Below are 16,667 nucleotides of genomic sequence, written 5' to 3'. Positions count from 1 at the left end.
CCATCTGCCCTCCCGTCATATTTCTTTTCAAGATTTTCTTATTTAATCACTAGTGTACATATATTTATATTTATAGATACATATATATTTAGTCATCTTTTCTTTACCATGTCTCTCTAATATTTTGTTCTTTACTATTTTTCTATTTTTATTTTATTTTATTATATTATATTTTATTATATTTTTTTCCTACTGTATCATGCTGCTGAGAGACCGCTGCTCGTCAAACACATTTCATTGCGATGTTGACCCTGTGCTAACTTGCATATGACAAATAAAACTGAAACTGAAACTGATCAGAACACCACGACTTACAGGAGGTATTCAGCAAACAAAAGGCTCTCTCACTACCACCCAACAGACCATATGACTGCGTGATATATTTCCTCCCTGGATCTCTCCTACCTACCACCCGCCCGTACAACCTGTCTGCGCCTGAATGAGTGGCCATGGAGAAGTATATCCGGGAATCTTCGCGGCTGGAATCATCTCCCTGTCCCCTTCTCCGGTAGGGGCCAGTTTCTTTATTGTGGGGAAAAAAGATGGAAATCTTTGGCCATGCATAGATTATTGCAAGTTGAATGACATTACAATCAAAAACAAGCATCCCTTTCCTCTAATAAATTCTGCCTTTGAACCTCTTCAAGGTGCCACAGTGTTTACAAAACTAGACCTCCGCAACACATTCCACCTGGTTTGCATTAGAAAAGGGGATGAATGGACGACCACATTCAACACACCACTTGGACATTTTCAGTACCTAGTAATGCCGTTTGGCCTAACTAATGTCCTGGCAGTTTTCCATGCACTAGTGAATGATGTCCTTAGAAACTTTTTGAACAGGTTTGTCCTTGTATATTTGGATGATATAGTGATCTTTTCCATGTCACTTGAAGAACACCAGCATCCTTCAGCACCTCCTGGATAATAAATTGTATGGCAAGGCCAAAAAATTTGAATTTCACTCCTGCTCTGTTTCTTTCCTTGGCTACATCCTGGCAGGAGGGCAGGTAAAGGAATATCCAGCCAAGGTCCAAATGGTCAAGGAGTGGCCAACACCTGCCTCACAGAAGCATCTCCAACAGTTCCTGGGTTTTACCAACTTTTACACACGGTTCATATGTAACTACAGTCAGGTTGCCTCACCCTTAACACGCCTCACTTCCACCAAGGTTCCATTTACCTGGACACCAGAATCAGAGACAGCTTTCACCAAGTTAAAAAATCTGTTCACTACGGCACCAGTGTTCATCCTGATACTGACAAACCATTTTCTGTGGAGGTAGACGCTTTAGACACTGGTGTAGGGGCAGTCCTTTGCCAATGTTCTGGTCTGCAGAACTGTGCCCCCCGCCCAGCACGTTTGCACTGAGTAGGAGATGCTCTGTATCTCATTGTACAACCGTATAGTGATAATAAAGGCATTCTATGTTATTCTATTCTATCAGTGATGCCTAGTTTAAAAGTAACAAACTCAGGAACACTGCTCAGTGAGTTCTACGTTTAAATTGTCATCCTTTGGTGTATGTGTATACTGGGACAACAATCGTCAAAAGCAGCGCGATTCTGAAACTCCGTGTGTGTGTGTGTGTGTGTGTCTGTGTGTGTGTGCACAGCCCGTTTTCTACAGTTCCTCTAAATCCGTGTGACGTCACTCTCCCAGAATGCCTGGCTTCCAGCGCGGCGCCCAGCAGTCAAGGCCCGAAGTCCAACAAACACCTTTAAACTTGTTGCAAAATGTCGATATGGAGTCGGAGCGGAGGCTGGACGGAGAGGTGGAACTAGGCTCAGTCGGTAAGTACCACCCTGCCCTCGTCTGATCGACCGAGCTGGAGTTTAACGCTGCTGGGCAAAATATGTGAGTTAGCTCCTGCGAGACAAACTCCGACGCAACTTAGTGAAGCGTTCATCTTTTGTTGTTTAATCAGCTTTTTGGCTCGGTTAATATCGGGACTTCATCCTTAGCTGCACTGACACCAGTCTGTGAGTGTCCCTGATATAAAGCACGTGTATTATAGACCAATAAACATGGTAATACACAACTACTAGACCTGATTTCTCATCCACCGTCGAATGTTGTAAACGCAGGCAGGCAGGCTAGCGGTCATATTTAGCCCGATGTGGTAATGACCCTGTCCACCCCCCACCCCCTCTTGTCAGTCCACAAAGCAGCGTGGGCTCAGTTTCCCGGCGCCCGTCAACTCATCAATTTGGCTCCTTCACCAGGAAGGTATTTAATAGTTGAGTTCAGGAACTTAAAGTTATTAGGCAGGAATTAATTTGATTGCAGCTCAATACTGAGGACCCACAAGATGGCACTGCGATATCCCGGCGCTTCTCTTCGTGTCAGCTTCATTCAGTGCCCCCGTCCAAGTTTGGAGAGCAGGGACCTCGTGTTCAGCGAGCATCATGTAAAAGCACCAACTTCTCCCAGTCACAGTGTCAGCTAAACAAGTGAAACTGAGCGAGAGCTATGAAAATAAACATTGGTGGATTCTAACGCTTTAAACATATATTTACCAACAACATTATTGAAAGTGAACAGATACTTTTATGCATAGGAATATAATATTTAGTCTACCATCACGGTTTAAATGCTTTAAATGAAAAAAACGTGACTTATTTTCTGCACAGAGTAAAAGCAGTTGGCCCAGCACCAAAGCCTGCTCGTGAATTTGTATGTGTCAAGTGAACTTAATCATGCACTTGACAGTAAAACTGCATGTACTAACTAGAGAAGTTATATAGCACACTTTGGTTATTACTGTGCTAACGGGCCCAAACATGTAAACGCACACGCAGTGGTCACAGGGTCTCGCCCACTGGTTTTGGCTGACGGAAATGACTGATTAGTCGTACTCATGGTGGTTAATCTTTTAAACTGTGATGAGCTGATCACAGGCTTTGACCAAATAGCCACATTTCCAAACACGCTCACAAATGTGAATGTGAGAATAGCATAAAGAGAATAATCTGTAAGCTTCCTAATAAGTCATAAGTAACTGCCACTTTTACATCAACACATGGCGAGTAGTAGGGCTCCATGATTATGGCCAAAACGATTATCACAATTATTTTTTATCAGTACTTTGATTGCAGTTATTTTTGACAATTACTCATTAAATTTGGTGACAAAATGTTTTTATTTCCATGTCATAAACACTGCATTCACATTTTTCATTTTTGCAGAAATCTTTGCATCAAAATAAAGTCTTTCCTGTTCATTTAAACAAATTGAGTGCATCTCATAGAAGAAAAAAAGTATAAATGAAAAGATTTTACCCAAACTTGAAATGAAATCAGGATGGCGCACCTTTCACTTTCATCTTGTTGCACTGTTTTTCTTGGTCTTCATGCATTCATACTGCACTTTATTGTGTGTTTTCAGGAGGTTGTTTTTGTTGAATTAGTTGTTGTTTTGCAATGCATACAAAAAACTCCATAGCATGCTTTGCATATGATTTGGTCTTGCTTAGTGTCACTTTCCCAGTATGTCCACAGTATGTCTAAACAATAGATCATGATCCACATTGAGGGACAAGCTCTTCAGATTCTGCTGTGCCAGACGTGTGAATTTAGTTGTTTATCTGTCTTTGAACATAGTGTTATTCATCCAGACTACTCCAGGAATCTTCATGCTGCATGTTGCAGGGGACAGCTCTAATTGGCACAAGCAGGCTTGTCATCAGGGGCTGTCTGAGGGAATGCTTGATTTTCTTCTGCTTTGTGTTCTGTATTTGGAACACTAATTTTTAGTATCGCTCCATTATGTTCATTTAATTGTAGAAAGCCAAAATTGTGATCAAGATTAAAATCCAACTAATTCTGCAGACCTAGTGAATATTAAAAATAAACGACACCCGTCCATTCATGAATTTATTTAGCGAAATGGTCAGTAATCAATATATTTGAGGGCAAAAAAGGATTGGTCAACTTGCTTATATTAGAGTCAAGTGATACTGAATAAGGATAGCAGTCAGCCATGACTGTCATCTTGTTATGGGTTCCTTTAACTAACCCGACACATTGACGGCATGAACAAACACAATTTTGTAAGATCTCATAAAAGAATTGTTGATTATTTTCAAGCTGGAAAAAAAAATCAAGACTTTGAGCTCAAAAATTGACAGATGTTTGACATCCTTGTGCTCTCTGTCTCATGTGACTCTTATATAGTGCTTTTCTTCTCTACCTGAGCACTCAAAGTGCTTTATACAACATGCTTCATACACCCATTTATATAAGCACTTTTTTCTATGCTTAAGTGGTTTCTATCCAACATTTACAGAGATTCACAGAGAGATACATCAGCGGGCTTCTTTTGTCATGAAGGAGCAGTGGATCTACTTCAATCTCTTTATGATATCTGAGGCCAAACCAAGCCACCCTACACAGAAAACTAAGCATTCGAGTAAATGTGAAAGATTTAAAAGGTCAACTTTTCCTTTTTCTTAAAAAAAAAAATCCTCCTGTACAAAATTGTTATTTATCCAATCTAATTTTTCTGTGCCTCACTTTCTCTATGCCTCACCGCCTAATTGGGTCGCTCCATCTCAAATCAACTTGGGCTGTTTGCTCAGCCATCTCCAATTTGCATAAAAATTTTGTGGTACAAAAACTTTAACTTTTCACTCGGGCTGCAATGATTCATCAGCATAATCGATGACATCAATTATAAAAATGTATCGACACAGAATTTTATTGTCGATGACTCATATACTAATACGTATCTGCAATACACTTTAGAAAACTATGGGGGCAGTATTGCCTCTATCATTTGCTACGACTGCGCTCAATACTAACGAAGAAGAACTTAGCGCAAACGGCAAAACAGGAGGACGGAATAAAATGCAAATGGAAATTTTAAAAATTGTGAAAGCATTTCACAGAACACAAATAACGTTAAATGAACATTGTGCAAAGCTCAGATTTCTTTCCACTACTACAGCGCACAAGCATTTAAAATGCCTGGCCGTCTCCCATTTTGACCTCGGGACTTCCAGGCCATACTCAGCACAGATGTTTCTGTATACTATGTCGGCCACTTGATTATAGCGTTCCATGTATGCCCTGCATGCTAGCATCTTGCATCCTGCTGTTAGGAGCTAAATTGTCTGAGGGGCATCTTTACACAACCTGCACCTGACAGATATAGGGTGTAACTAGGGTGGTGTCTAGGGATGGGTATCGTTTAGGTTTTATCCGATACCGGTGCCAAACCGGTAGTTTTGAAACGGTGCCGGTGCTCAAACCGGTGCTTAAAGAATGGAGAACACAAAATTGGTCAAAAACCTCTCATGTTCAGCTGTTTTTTTTGTAAAAAGATAACAATGTTAGCCTTTTCTGCAGCTATAGGGCATATATGGTATCACTCTTGGCTGGAAGCAGTGCTTAAACAATGGAAAAAACACAAACTTTGTCCAAAAACCTCTCATGTTTAACTGTTTTCTACTTTTTCTTTGGTCATTTTAGCCTTTTTGGCCAGGGTGAAGGGAGTATCTGCCATCAAACAAGAAGACAGCCGCATGTAACTACGACGGTGTTTGCTAGTTCACCTTACATGCATTAATGTAATAATGTGGTTAGCGTACTTAACGTTAATTACACACGAACAACATGAAGCTACTCACGCAGAGGAGAATGGCTGCTGCTGCCATCATCATCCGTCATCATTTCTGCTACGCTGACAGGGCTAGGGGCCAGGACTCTACTCTTCGGGTTTTTGGGGGATGTTGCTAACTCCAGGTCCGATAACAGGCACCACACCCGCAGTAGATGTGCACGGTGTGAGGTCTTGCAGCAAGCTATCAAACACGGCGCATTTCTCGGCTTTAAAAAAAAAAACGCTATGCGTCGCCAGGTGTTTCATCAGGTTTGAGGTGTTACCTCCTTTGACAGTATCACAGTATCAGCTTAAAGCACTTGTTGCAGGCTGCTGAGTTTGCATCTTTTGCTGTGAAGTACAGCCAGACTTTTGATCGCTTCGCCTTGGGCATTTTTAATCTGTAGCTCTGCTCTAAAAGAACGTACGTACCTGGCCCCGCCTACTATCCTCGGAAACGTAAAATGATTGGCTAGAATTGGCTCAGGAAAAAAAAGCACCGAAATAAAGCACCAAAATGTGCGCTGCTTTTCAGTCTGGTTACTACCGTTTATGTGGCACCGGACACCGGTACCCATCCCTAGTGGTGTCTGAAATGTCACTCAACAGTGAGCTGCTGACTAGGACATAATCCAGATGAGAGTAAGAATGAAGAAGAAGAACATGTATTCCTTATGGTTGGGGTTGAAGGGAATGCCATGACTCACAAAGTCCGAAATCGCTCATGTACTGTTTAACTATATTTGTGGACTGCCAATTGCGCTGAGCTCCTGCTGTATTGAGCCTGTCCATTTCTTCATTTAGTCCAAAGTTGAGGTCGCCCCCGAGAACAAGTGATATATTGCATTGTTATATTACAAATGTACTGTGAGTATAATAATACTAATGGAAATGAGTAAGGGTAGCACGGTGGCACTTTGGTTTGCACTGTTACACCAAGAGGTGTGAAGCAACAGAGTTCAATTCCACCATCAAGCCAGGGTCTTTCTGTGTGGAGTTTGCATGTTCTCCCCGTGTTTGCATGGGTTCTTTCAGGGCACTCTGGCTTCCTCCCACAGTCCAAAGACATGCAGTTAGTGGGGATAGGTTAATTGCAAACTCTAAATTGCCCATAGGTGTGAGTGTGAGTGTGAGTGGTAGTGTGTCTCTATGTGTTAACTAGGGCTGCCACAATTAGTCGACTAGTCACGATTACGTCGACTATCAAAATCGTCGACGACAAATTTAATAGTCAACGTGTCGTTTAAAGTCGTTTAACAGGAAGCCAATGAAGGGAAGCCAATACAGGAGAAATATGCTCTCTCTTTCTAGTCCCTGTCAGGACTCTTGCTGCAGCATTTTGGATTAACTGAAGTCTTTTCAGGGAGGTTTTAGGACATCCTGATAATAATGAATTACAGTAGTCCAGCCTGGAAGTAATAAATGCACAAACTAGTTTTTCAGCATCACTCTGGGACAGGATTTTTCTAATTTTAGAGATGTTGCACAAATGGAAGAAAGCAGTCCTACATATTTGTTTAATATGTGCATTGAAGGACATGTCCTGGTCAAAAATGACTCCAAGGTTCCTCACAGTGTTACTGGAGGCCTAGGTAATGCCATCCAGAGTAAGAATCTGGTTAGATACCATATTTCTAAGATTTTCAGGGCCGAGTACAATAACCTCAGTTTTATCTGAATTAAGAAGCATATAAGTCACTTAGATTACTTAAAACTGTTATTGTTTGGCTTTTTTCAGTGTTTTATTTGTTCCTCAGTAAATTGGTTTGGCTGAGATTAAAGTTATAGTTTTTACACAGCTGAATAAACGTCAAACAGAAAACTGATTAAACCGAAGTGTGAGATGGTCGAGAATATACTCCAGTGTCCTGTTATATTTTAGATAGCAAGGAGCAGACGGCTGAGTTTATTAAACTCCACTGAGACAATTTCCAAATTCATTAAAAGTTTAATAAACTGTCATCTGCTCTTTATTTTTCGTTAGCGCATACCTTAAACACTTCAAGCTGTAAGCTAATGATAGTTATATAAGCGCAGACGCATGCTGATGCAATAAGCTGTACGTTTTACGTCCAATACATGCATGATCTGATTAGTCGACTAATCGCAAAAATAATCGGTGACTAGTCGACTATCAAAATAATCGTTTGTGGCAGCCCTAGTGTTAACCCTGCGGCAGACTGGTATGCATTTGTCTGTGAGGCTGTAGTGGATGTGCTGATACTGAGTGCGTGCGTGCATGCGTGTGTGATCGTGCCATGTAGATGTGTAAAAATCGAGGGTGTTGTTTGTGACTGTAGAAAAACAGATGATCGGTGCAGTGAAAGAAGGAAGAAAACCATGGAAAAGGGCAAATGGGAGGGATGAAAGAGAAAACTTGAACGAAAACAAGAACATTGTAATGAAATATCCCTAAGATGTCAGTGTAGGTTCTCAGTCATCCAGGTCACGGTGGTCATGGTAGACTACAATGACCTGAATTTGTCTGAAAACCTCACGTGGGCATGCAACTAGGGCTGCAGTGATTAGTCGGGTATTTCGAATAATTTAATTATAAAAAAAATTTCGACACAGATTCTTTGCTTGATACTTTGTGAACTCAGGTTGAGTGAAAGAAAATGTGTTTCTCGTGTCCAAAACACCAGCGCTGTTCCCGTAATCACCATTAAAACCTTTACTGGGAAAAACTAGCCAAGTCCTTCATCAAAGCACCTGGTCAACAAACTCTGACATGAAGACAAGCAAACTTTGTAGCTGTTCCATCCACCGCTCTTTGTTTTACACAGAGAAATGTCTGCAGTAAGCCTCCAGAAGATGCATTAAGATAATCAGATAAACTCTTAACCTAGTCTGATACATGTTTGCTGAAGGCTGATGTCAGCCATCCTATTGTGGAAGCAAACTGGGGCAAAAAAGGGGGCACGGTGTGTAATTTATTTCAAGGTTTTCATGGGGTTTTTTTTTTTCAGATTGAAAGTGAAATAATATAAAATACTGTCTCAGTTAAATTGTGTTCATATACACACTGACCTGAAGGATTTTAGGTTGGACAGTAAATATTAATGTCTACACTATCATAACGTCTTGTTTTCAACAGCACAGAAACATTGCATAAAAGCACAGGGCAAACGTCAGAATGCTGATATACTTGCTTCTCTTCATTGGAGCCACCACATTCTCCTTTAAAGGCTTACAGACACAAACTCACTGGTTCACTTGTACACTTAAACACACAGAAATAGACAAAACTCATAAAGCCTTCCAAAAAGACAGAGTAAAGATGCATTTTGTTTAAATTGCATATTGATTTAAGTTGCTTTAACCTTGACTTGTGTGTTCTCCCAAGTAGTAATAAATATATTTTAAAAAAGGCTTTTATGAAACCCCTGAATAAAAAAATCCTTTTTGAAAATTTACAATTCAGTATTGAATATTACCTAAAATAATCCATATACATGTGTCTTTGAATGGCAAAGATGCAGAAATGTCTGCATGGCTAGATGCAGCAGGCCTTGTTCATCCTGACTTGAGCCTCTTTGGTGGGTGTCTCCCTCTGCTCGCTCACTGCTTTTGTGTCTAGTCTATGTGCTATCACTATGTGTTCTCTAATAAAGGTGAACGCTCTGTCCTTCTTCTACTGGCAGCTCATGTCTACACTGTTTCTCCTTTGGGACAAATAACTTACCTGTTTTTGTGTTCTGAAACTATTACAATTCTGGTAAACAAAGAGCAAGACAAGAGACAAATGCCAATGTCATGTATATGATTACCACACTGCATACATGAGTAGGCATGTATCAGCTAAACAGAAAACAGTTTTAATTGGTTTGATAACTTTGTGCATGCGTGTGTGCAAACGAGAACAGTAATCTAATAACTTAACCGTTGTAGCTTTAAGTGTTTGAGCTCAGAGAGAACCATCTTTTGCTGATATAGTGATACTATTACTATTATTGTTGTTGTTGTTGTAGTTGTCATGTGACGTCTGCAGTACGCCATCTAAGCCCAGAGGTTTCATGTGCACACACTGACGCATTTTCCTGCGCTTTTCTGTTTTGTAGGTCTGTGAAGATGCCGGGCTTCCTGTCATTCAGCTGCTGAATGCTAAATTAGACTGCAGGCCAACACAAGAACACTTCTCAGGAAACACACAGACCCAGTCTGAGCTTCCAAAGCTCCTCATCACAACAGCCCTTTTGGGGTTGCTATGGCAGCTGCTGTCACAGAAACCAAGTGCTGGACACAGGCTTGCCCCAGTAAGGCAGGAGAGACCTCTAGTCATTGCTGCAAGAGACCGTCAGACAGCACTTAGCATTTATTGTGCACTTTAACAAACAATCTGAACTCCGTGGGCTGATGGTACCATCTCCTCATGAGTTTTGTGTTTATCAGCGCAGGCTCGTGGCCAGAGTCCCTGAGCAGCACAGCCGAAACCCACCATTGTTTTAGACCATGTTCCACCAGCAAGACCATCTAAAGAGCCAGCCACAGGAGAGCCATCCTGCAACTCGGCAGCTTTTTCACTGCCAGGACTGTGGGAAGCAGTACAACACCCAGCTAGGTTACAGACGCCACCTTGTGGCAGCCCACAGTGTTGCAGCAGCCCTGCCCTGCTCAGATGTTGCTCCCTCCTTGCTGGAGCACCTGGGTGGCCATATTGACAGGCCTCCACCGTCAGAGGGAAGCATTAATGTTGCGGTGCCAGTAAGAGAGAGGAAGTACTCCTGTGAGAGATGCGACCGACGTTTTTACACACGTAAGGATGTGCGCCGTCACGCGGTGGTGCACACAGGACGCCGTGACTTCCTGTGTCCACGCTGTGCCCAACGGTTCGGCCGCAGAGACCACCTGACTCGCCATTTGAAGAAGAGCCATACCCAGGAGACAGGGTTGATGCCACCCTGCAGTTCCAGCACTCCTGGGGCTACACCGAGCCCCTCCACTATGTGCCCAGTAAAAGAAGAGCCCAGCCCAGTCACCCCAGAGATGACCTCTGTCTCCAAGGAGCCCATGGAGACTTTTTCCAGGGAAATGTACTCCTCGTACCACATGGCCAGTCCTGTCCCTGTCATGGGCCAGCCTCATGGCCTTATTCAGGGCTCCTTGTCCTCGAGCATGGGTATGGCTCGCCACATGCCCTCTCAATCTTCCCAACCCCACCATCATCACCTGGCACCATCGGCAGCTTCGCAGCAGCAGCATTACAGCAACATGCCCCGGTACCAGCACGGCTCTACCTCATATCCTCATGCTGACGTGGACAGCTTCCTGCTGGACCTGCAGAGTGCCCCCCCACCTCACCTGAGTGCAGTAAACTCCTCTACCTCTACTTCTGCTTCCCCTCAGAGGGACATTCTGGCTGAAGGGGTGAGTGCTGGTAGTGACCCACACTTGATATCCAGGAGCCCTGCTGTGCCCTCAGCTGAGCTATCCTGCACCACCAACATGGACCTGGGACCACTGCTGAGCTTCTTACCTTTCAGCCTGCCACCTTACAGCCCTCACATGGGGATGGGAAGCTTAGTGATGAGCTATCCACCTGCCACCACCACCACCACCGCATGCTCTCCATCCTCTTCCACCGGGCTGTCCTCCCAGGCTCCAGGGCCCTTTACCTTCTTCCAGTCTCCGCAGGCTAATGCACCACAGGGCCCTGGGCCCCACAACCACACCCAACTACCTCAGGCATACAGCAGTCCTGCTATGAGCACATCCACTTCCCTACCTCACTACTACCAGGCCTTTCAGCAGTAAGCAGCTGTCCCCCCCGCAACGCTCGATGTCTTTGTTCATGAAAATAGTCAAATTAAGGAACGGCGTCTTTACTGTAAAACAGATGTCTTGTTTTAGTTATTGTTGAATGCAACAAATCACCTCAGCAGTATTACCTCATTATTTAAAGTAAGCTTGAATGTTTAAGAAGGTGTAGATGTTTTAACTGCAACCAAAATATACTTCTACTTCTTCTCCATCTAGAAACAGTAGATGCACTTAATACAGGTGCTGCTCACTGCTCTCACTGAGCCTGTCATCTGTGAGGAAAGGACACCTTCCTTACTCAGGCAGATGTGGAAACATTGGCGCATTACAGGGAGCAAGCACTACCGAAAAGACTAAACCTCAGAGCACCTGCTCGTTTGACATTTGGATCAGCTTCCTGTCAATGGCGTGCATCGTCCGCACGATGTATCCACGTGTTATTGTCTTTTAGAATGAAGCGTTGTTTGTCCCCTTCAAGTTTCTGCAACCCTGTACAAATGTCTGTCAGATCAAACATCTCATCCATCTTACTGGAAATGAAGCACAAATGAAATAGAATGAGCTTTGTGACCATTAACACACAGTCCCTTTTTAGAAGCTTAGGGACATTTAGTCATAAACACTACACACATATGGTTTTATCTTTTATTTTTTATTTTCACTGAAGTCATGTCAAAACACATGGGGGGCTGCTCTGCTGTTACTGATGGGGAAACAGGTTTCGAAGTGTTCTGACTCAGAACCAGAATATTTGACACAATAGGAACTGGTGAGACAAAGTTTCCTTAGAGGAAAATGAACTCTTGCAGTATTAACTGTTTTGTTCCAAATATTTCTGTTTTTGAGTTGCAGCATGGATTACCTGTAAAGAGCAACTGGGTGAATCACAGTTTGCTCTCCAGCTATTTAGTTTCTTAAACCGTCTCAGAGTCCAGGTGGCTGGAGCGTGTCCCGAAGGGGCTGAAAAGTGGGCTCCACCCTGGACAGACTACCAGGGAGAAACAAAATATGGACATTTAGGAGGCTGAAATACATTACTGAGGTGTCATTTAACGGCCAGTATGAACAGGATGCAGTATTACAGAGAAAAATCTGTTACTTTCATATTTATAGGGAATATTTAAACAAACTACTGGATCCCATGTTTTCTAGGTTTGGGTGTTTTTTTTTTTTTAAGTCAGTTTAATATTATTTGTCTCATTGGCTGCTGCTGCAATGACCACAGCATGACGAGAAACCTTTTAAATGTACATGTGTGAATCAAGGGATTGCTTGAAAATGGAAATGGGAAGTATTGGTTGGACGGTGGCCGCCCTGGCTCCGTGACCTGACGTGGAACAGCTGGGAACTGATTTAAGCAGAAGGAAGCTTCACATTCCACCCTGTTACCTGTGTTTTCTTTTTTCCGAACTGGACCACTGGATGTGAGTACCTTTGGAACCGAGCACGAACATCCATGTGGAGCATTTCTACCCATTTCACCGTTGCTATTAACACCATTCTTCAGTGGCTGTGGTGCTGGACTCTGTGAATGTGTTTCTGATAAAATTAGCACTATAACCACCCTCATCCCTCTTGTCCTGGTCTCACCTTTGCTGCTGATACACAGGGAAGCAGCTAAAGAGTGGATGGTGTCAGAGCAAAACAAGAAGCCTCCAGTAACAGACCCGGTTACCTGACACTCACCCAATGTGTCAGGGCTGGTGGAATGATTTAAGTCTTCAGCTGGTGTGAAGTGACTGATGTGATCTTTAGAGAGGGAGTCATTTAGATGACTCTTTCCTCAACATTCATAAACCCTTCTAATTAGCATTGTGCCAGGCTTCACATTGTCTTAAAATGCTACTCTTGTGCCTCTCTAAGAGTGTCTAATCTCGTGACTGGGTTTAAGCACTTAGGACATTTCTCAAAAATTTTGAATTTGATGTGTGCCTCAGACCTGGAACTGTGGCTTTCTGCTTTATTTCTGTTTGCTTTTAGTTGTTTGGACTCTTTTGGTGCCATTATATTGAAACTATAAAGGTAGACTTGTTCTTTATGTAGTTGCAGACATAATTCAAACCTTCTACCTCTACATTGTCACATAACTTTGTGAAGCAATCATTAGAAATAGTTTTAACACAAAGCAGTTTTTAGCACTGAAGAAGGGGAATTGTTCAGAAGTCATTCTAACGGCCTGCATACACGTAGGCTCAAGTGCTATATTGGAGAGTCAGCATTCATTTCTGTACTTGCCTTTACTGATATTTCTACTTATTTACTACCTCAGATGAGATGGGAGACTGTCCATCTAACTGCAGAGAAACTTGTCTGTGTAGTTTTATTTTTGTCACAAGCACATGTACTTTGTAGCTTTGTAGTTTTTACTGAAGCTAGCTGCTGCAGCTGATGCTACAGCCTGTGCGTTCACTGCCCGTGCCTCGGCCTCTTTAACACTTGTTTCGGTTAGGGATCAGGCCTCCGTCTAAAGGAATTTCACAGCTCTTTAATGGAATGTTGAGATGAAGTTGAAGGGGGCGCTGACATGGAATATTCCAAATAAATGTTCCTACAGTGAGCGTAGCAGATTAATCAAAAATGTAATAAGTCCCCAGAAAACAAAACAAAATCAACAGTCATGTGAAACTCTACATACGATACATGTGAAGTTCAATAAGCTGGACAGCCACAGAGAGACTGTCCCAAATTTGGTAAAATTGTTTGAGAATGTATGTTTGAAAAGTTTGCCAGCAAACACAGATGGTCTTCACGTAAGCTGTGACTACAGCTAGACGCACTGCTCGCTGCTCTGTCGGCCTGTGAAGCCTATCCCAGCTACCGTAGACCGTGAGGCGGGGTACACCCTGGAAAGGTAGCTTAAGTAACTATGGCAAATGTGATCAAACGCACTCCAGACTGATAATGGAGAAGCGCAGAAACAAGGTTTCACCTCACTAATGACTGTGGTGCCTGCATTTAGCCTGGCTTTGAGAACCAGTCCAGTACAGGTTTAGCCACCTTAAACTTAGTTACTTTTTGCTTTAGGGATTTCTATTCTAAGTTTAATAGATTAGGAGACTGTGACAAGAAAAGGAGTTGTCATTTTCTAATTATCTGAACATAAAGTCATACAAAATAAAATCTTTAGATTTACACTATCTGTGTCTCTGTGCATTTTTATGGAAATCAAATTGCAAAGTTGAACTGTGTATTTAACCAGACTTGGAGTACCTTCATGTAAGCTGTATTTGTATACAGAAACAAGGTGGATGGGACAGTAACAGTGCTGGTCTTCTGCATGCTGACCCTACCTATAGATTATTTTTAAATCAGATTTAGTTTACTTTTTATTAGCGAGTGAATTACACTTAAATACAAGCATAAGAAGGCAGAATCTGTGGCCATAAAGCTGTCCAACAACAGAAGCTTTTCAGATATTTCTGTTAATCCCATCAAAATGTCATTTTAAAATATGACTATTGTCAATACATTAAATATTAATATAGAGTCACACCAACTACCAAGTATACACTACAAGTTTGAGCCAGTATGCTTTGCATTCTGGGATGCAGCAAGGTAATATAGATGTGCAAAGGTCTGTATGGGGTAACTAGCTGTGAAATGATCATATAGTCTCTGTGTTCTCCAATAGTCCAGAACACAGCACCTTCTTCCTGTACGTACCTTTGTTGCTCCCGATAAAGCACACTAACAATTCTCAGATGGTTTGTAATGATGCATTTTTGGTTTGCCCACGAGAGCTCATAGTTAAAGACCTCATAGTACCATATCAGCCCAATAGAGCACTGGTTTACTTGTGGTTCCAGAGTATTTAAAAGTATAATGGAAGGCAGAGCCTTCAGCTTTGCCCCTCTTCTGTGGAACCAGCTCCAAATTATGATTCTGCTGGTTCTGCTTGAGCTTTCTTCCTGTTATAAGGGAGTTTCTCCTGTGTGATGCTACATAAAATGTGTTTCTTTTATTTATTTATTTTTAGCAGTGTATAAAGAAATGAGGTAGCTCTAGACTTTTGCACTATACTGTACATATTTTAAATTTTCTATATGAGTGTATGTAACTTTTGTAAAAAACAATCAAGAGCCTCTTTGCTTTATCTGAAGACGGCGTTCAGGGCTTCTAACATTTCACAAAACAAAGGTTGCTCTACATTGTTCTTATAGTGCTGAGATTTTTCCATTACTTAGGGCAGGCCTATGTTGGAGTTCTAAAGAAGATTTCCATGAAGGATCTGCTGGTACTTCATGATCATACATCCTGTCAGATCTCCATGGTGATGATTCTGACACGTCTATCTCAGTGAACAACACATCTGGCATTTGTTGTAGGTGAATGTAGCTGTTCGCAGTAATGTGGAAATGGGTCTTGTTGATTGTTAAATTAAAGCACAACATTTGCAAGCTGGTTTGTTAAATACTGATAAAATACACTGTGTGTGAAGCTGTTGTAAAACCGGTCTAATGCTAAAAATGCCAAAATACAAGCTATTTTCAGATCATTCTGATAATGACAGTAACTATGGGTTTCTCTAGACTGTCTCTGGTTGATGTTATTTCTTTGTTTAAAATATGGGACTGACGACTCATTCAAACTTACAGACTTTATGAAAAGAGCATAAAATACTGTAAGCACAAGTATTTTTGTTCATGGGTAGCGGCTCACATAGCAGTAAGCATCAGCTAAAAGCCACGCCCCTGCTACTTCCATACCTTGCCACCAGAGGCGCAACAGCTATTCTCCAATCCAGCAGGTGGCGGTATTCCACCTTAGAGCTGTTTGCCATTGACACTAAAGAAGAGAGCCGGTCGCGCAGATAGTAAACGGAGTAGTCGACACAATGCTGAAACGAAGTGTGCGCTGAGAAAATATATAAAGAACAACCTTTAAAGTATACTGTTTGACGTCTTTGGGGTTTACTAGAAACCAACGCGGTCAAAGTCAAACTCGGTACTTTAAGGTCCTTGGAACACGCAGAGACGCCCGCTGCAGCAGCAGCTAACTTGAGTTATCAGTATAAGGTACAGGTGTGTGGGCTCGTGGGTAGCTCGGTGACTTGTAGAGCATTCAGAAGCCTCGGGTGCACAATGCAAGAGGACTGTTTGTGAAGAACGACTCCATCCACGGTAAGGCACACCCACGGCTCTGACTTAGCAAGCTGTTAGTGAAGCTAGCCTTAGCTCCTGATCGAAGTTGGTTGACAGGTCAACTAGTTCGTAATTTATCCTTGAGCTGCTACTCCAGACTGTTACCAGGACTCTGTGTCATGGTCAAGAACAAAGATGGAGGGACATCTGAGAAACAGAAGCTT

General features: G+C 42.3%; 2 protein-coding genes across 5 annotated transcripts in view; both read left to right on the top strand.

Moving 5' to 3' along the window:
- The first annotated feature begins 1,658 nt into the window (after nt 1–1,658).
- Nucleotides 1,659–12,931, top strand: LOC116320561 (zinc finger protein PLAGL2-like). The gene is made up of 2 exons (XM_031740188.2): nt 1,659–1,794; nt 9,664–12,931. The coding sequence occupies exon 2, from the start codon at nt 10,055–10,057 to the stop codon at nt 11,354–11,356; it is 1,302 nt and encodes a 433-aa protein (XP_031596048.1). The 5' UTR covers nt 1,659–1,794; nt 9,664–10,054; the 3' UTR covers nt 11,357–12,931.
- Nucleotides 12,932–16,116: 3,185 nt separating this feature from the next.
- mfn2 (mitofusin 2) overlaps nt 16,117–16,667 on the top strand; it is a 38,681-nt gene continuing 38,130 nt past the window's right edge. For all 4 annotated transcript variants that reach the window (XM_031740183.2, XM_031740182.2, XM_039604304.1 and 1 more), the window contains exon 1: nt 16,117–16,482. The gene's annotated coding sequence lies outside the window, so the exon portion shown is untranslated. The remainder of the gene's footprint in view (nt 16,483–16,667) is intronic.

This window comes from Oreochromis aureus, linkage group 20 (genome assembly GCF_013358895.1).
Source record: "Oreochromis aureus strain Israel breed Guangdong linkage group 20, ZZ_aureus, whole genome shotgun sequence".
NCBI classification, from domain to species: Eukaryota; Metazoa; Chordata; class Actinopteri; order Cichliformes; family Cichlidae; genus Oreochromis; species Oreochromis aureus.
Note: the sequence above shows the minus strand (reverse complement) of the source record. Positions and strands in the feature narration are given on the sequence as shown.

Coding starts and splice junctions, on each gene's coding strand:
- LOC116320561 (XM_031740188.2), top strand. CDS start 10,055: ATGTTCCACCAGCAAGACCATCTAAAGAGCCAGCCACAGGAGAGCCAT.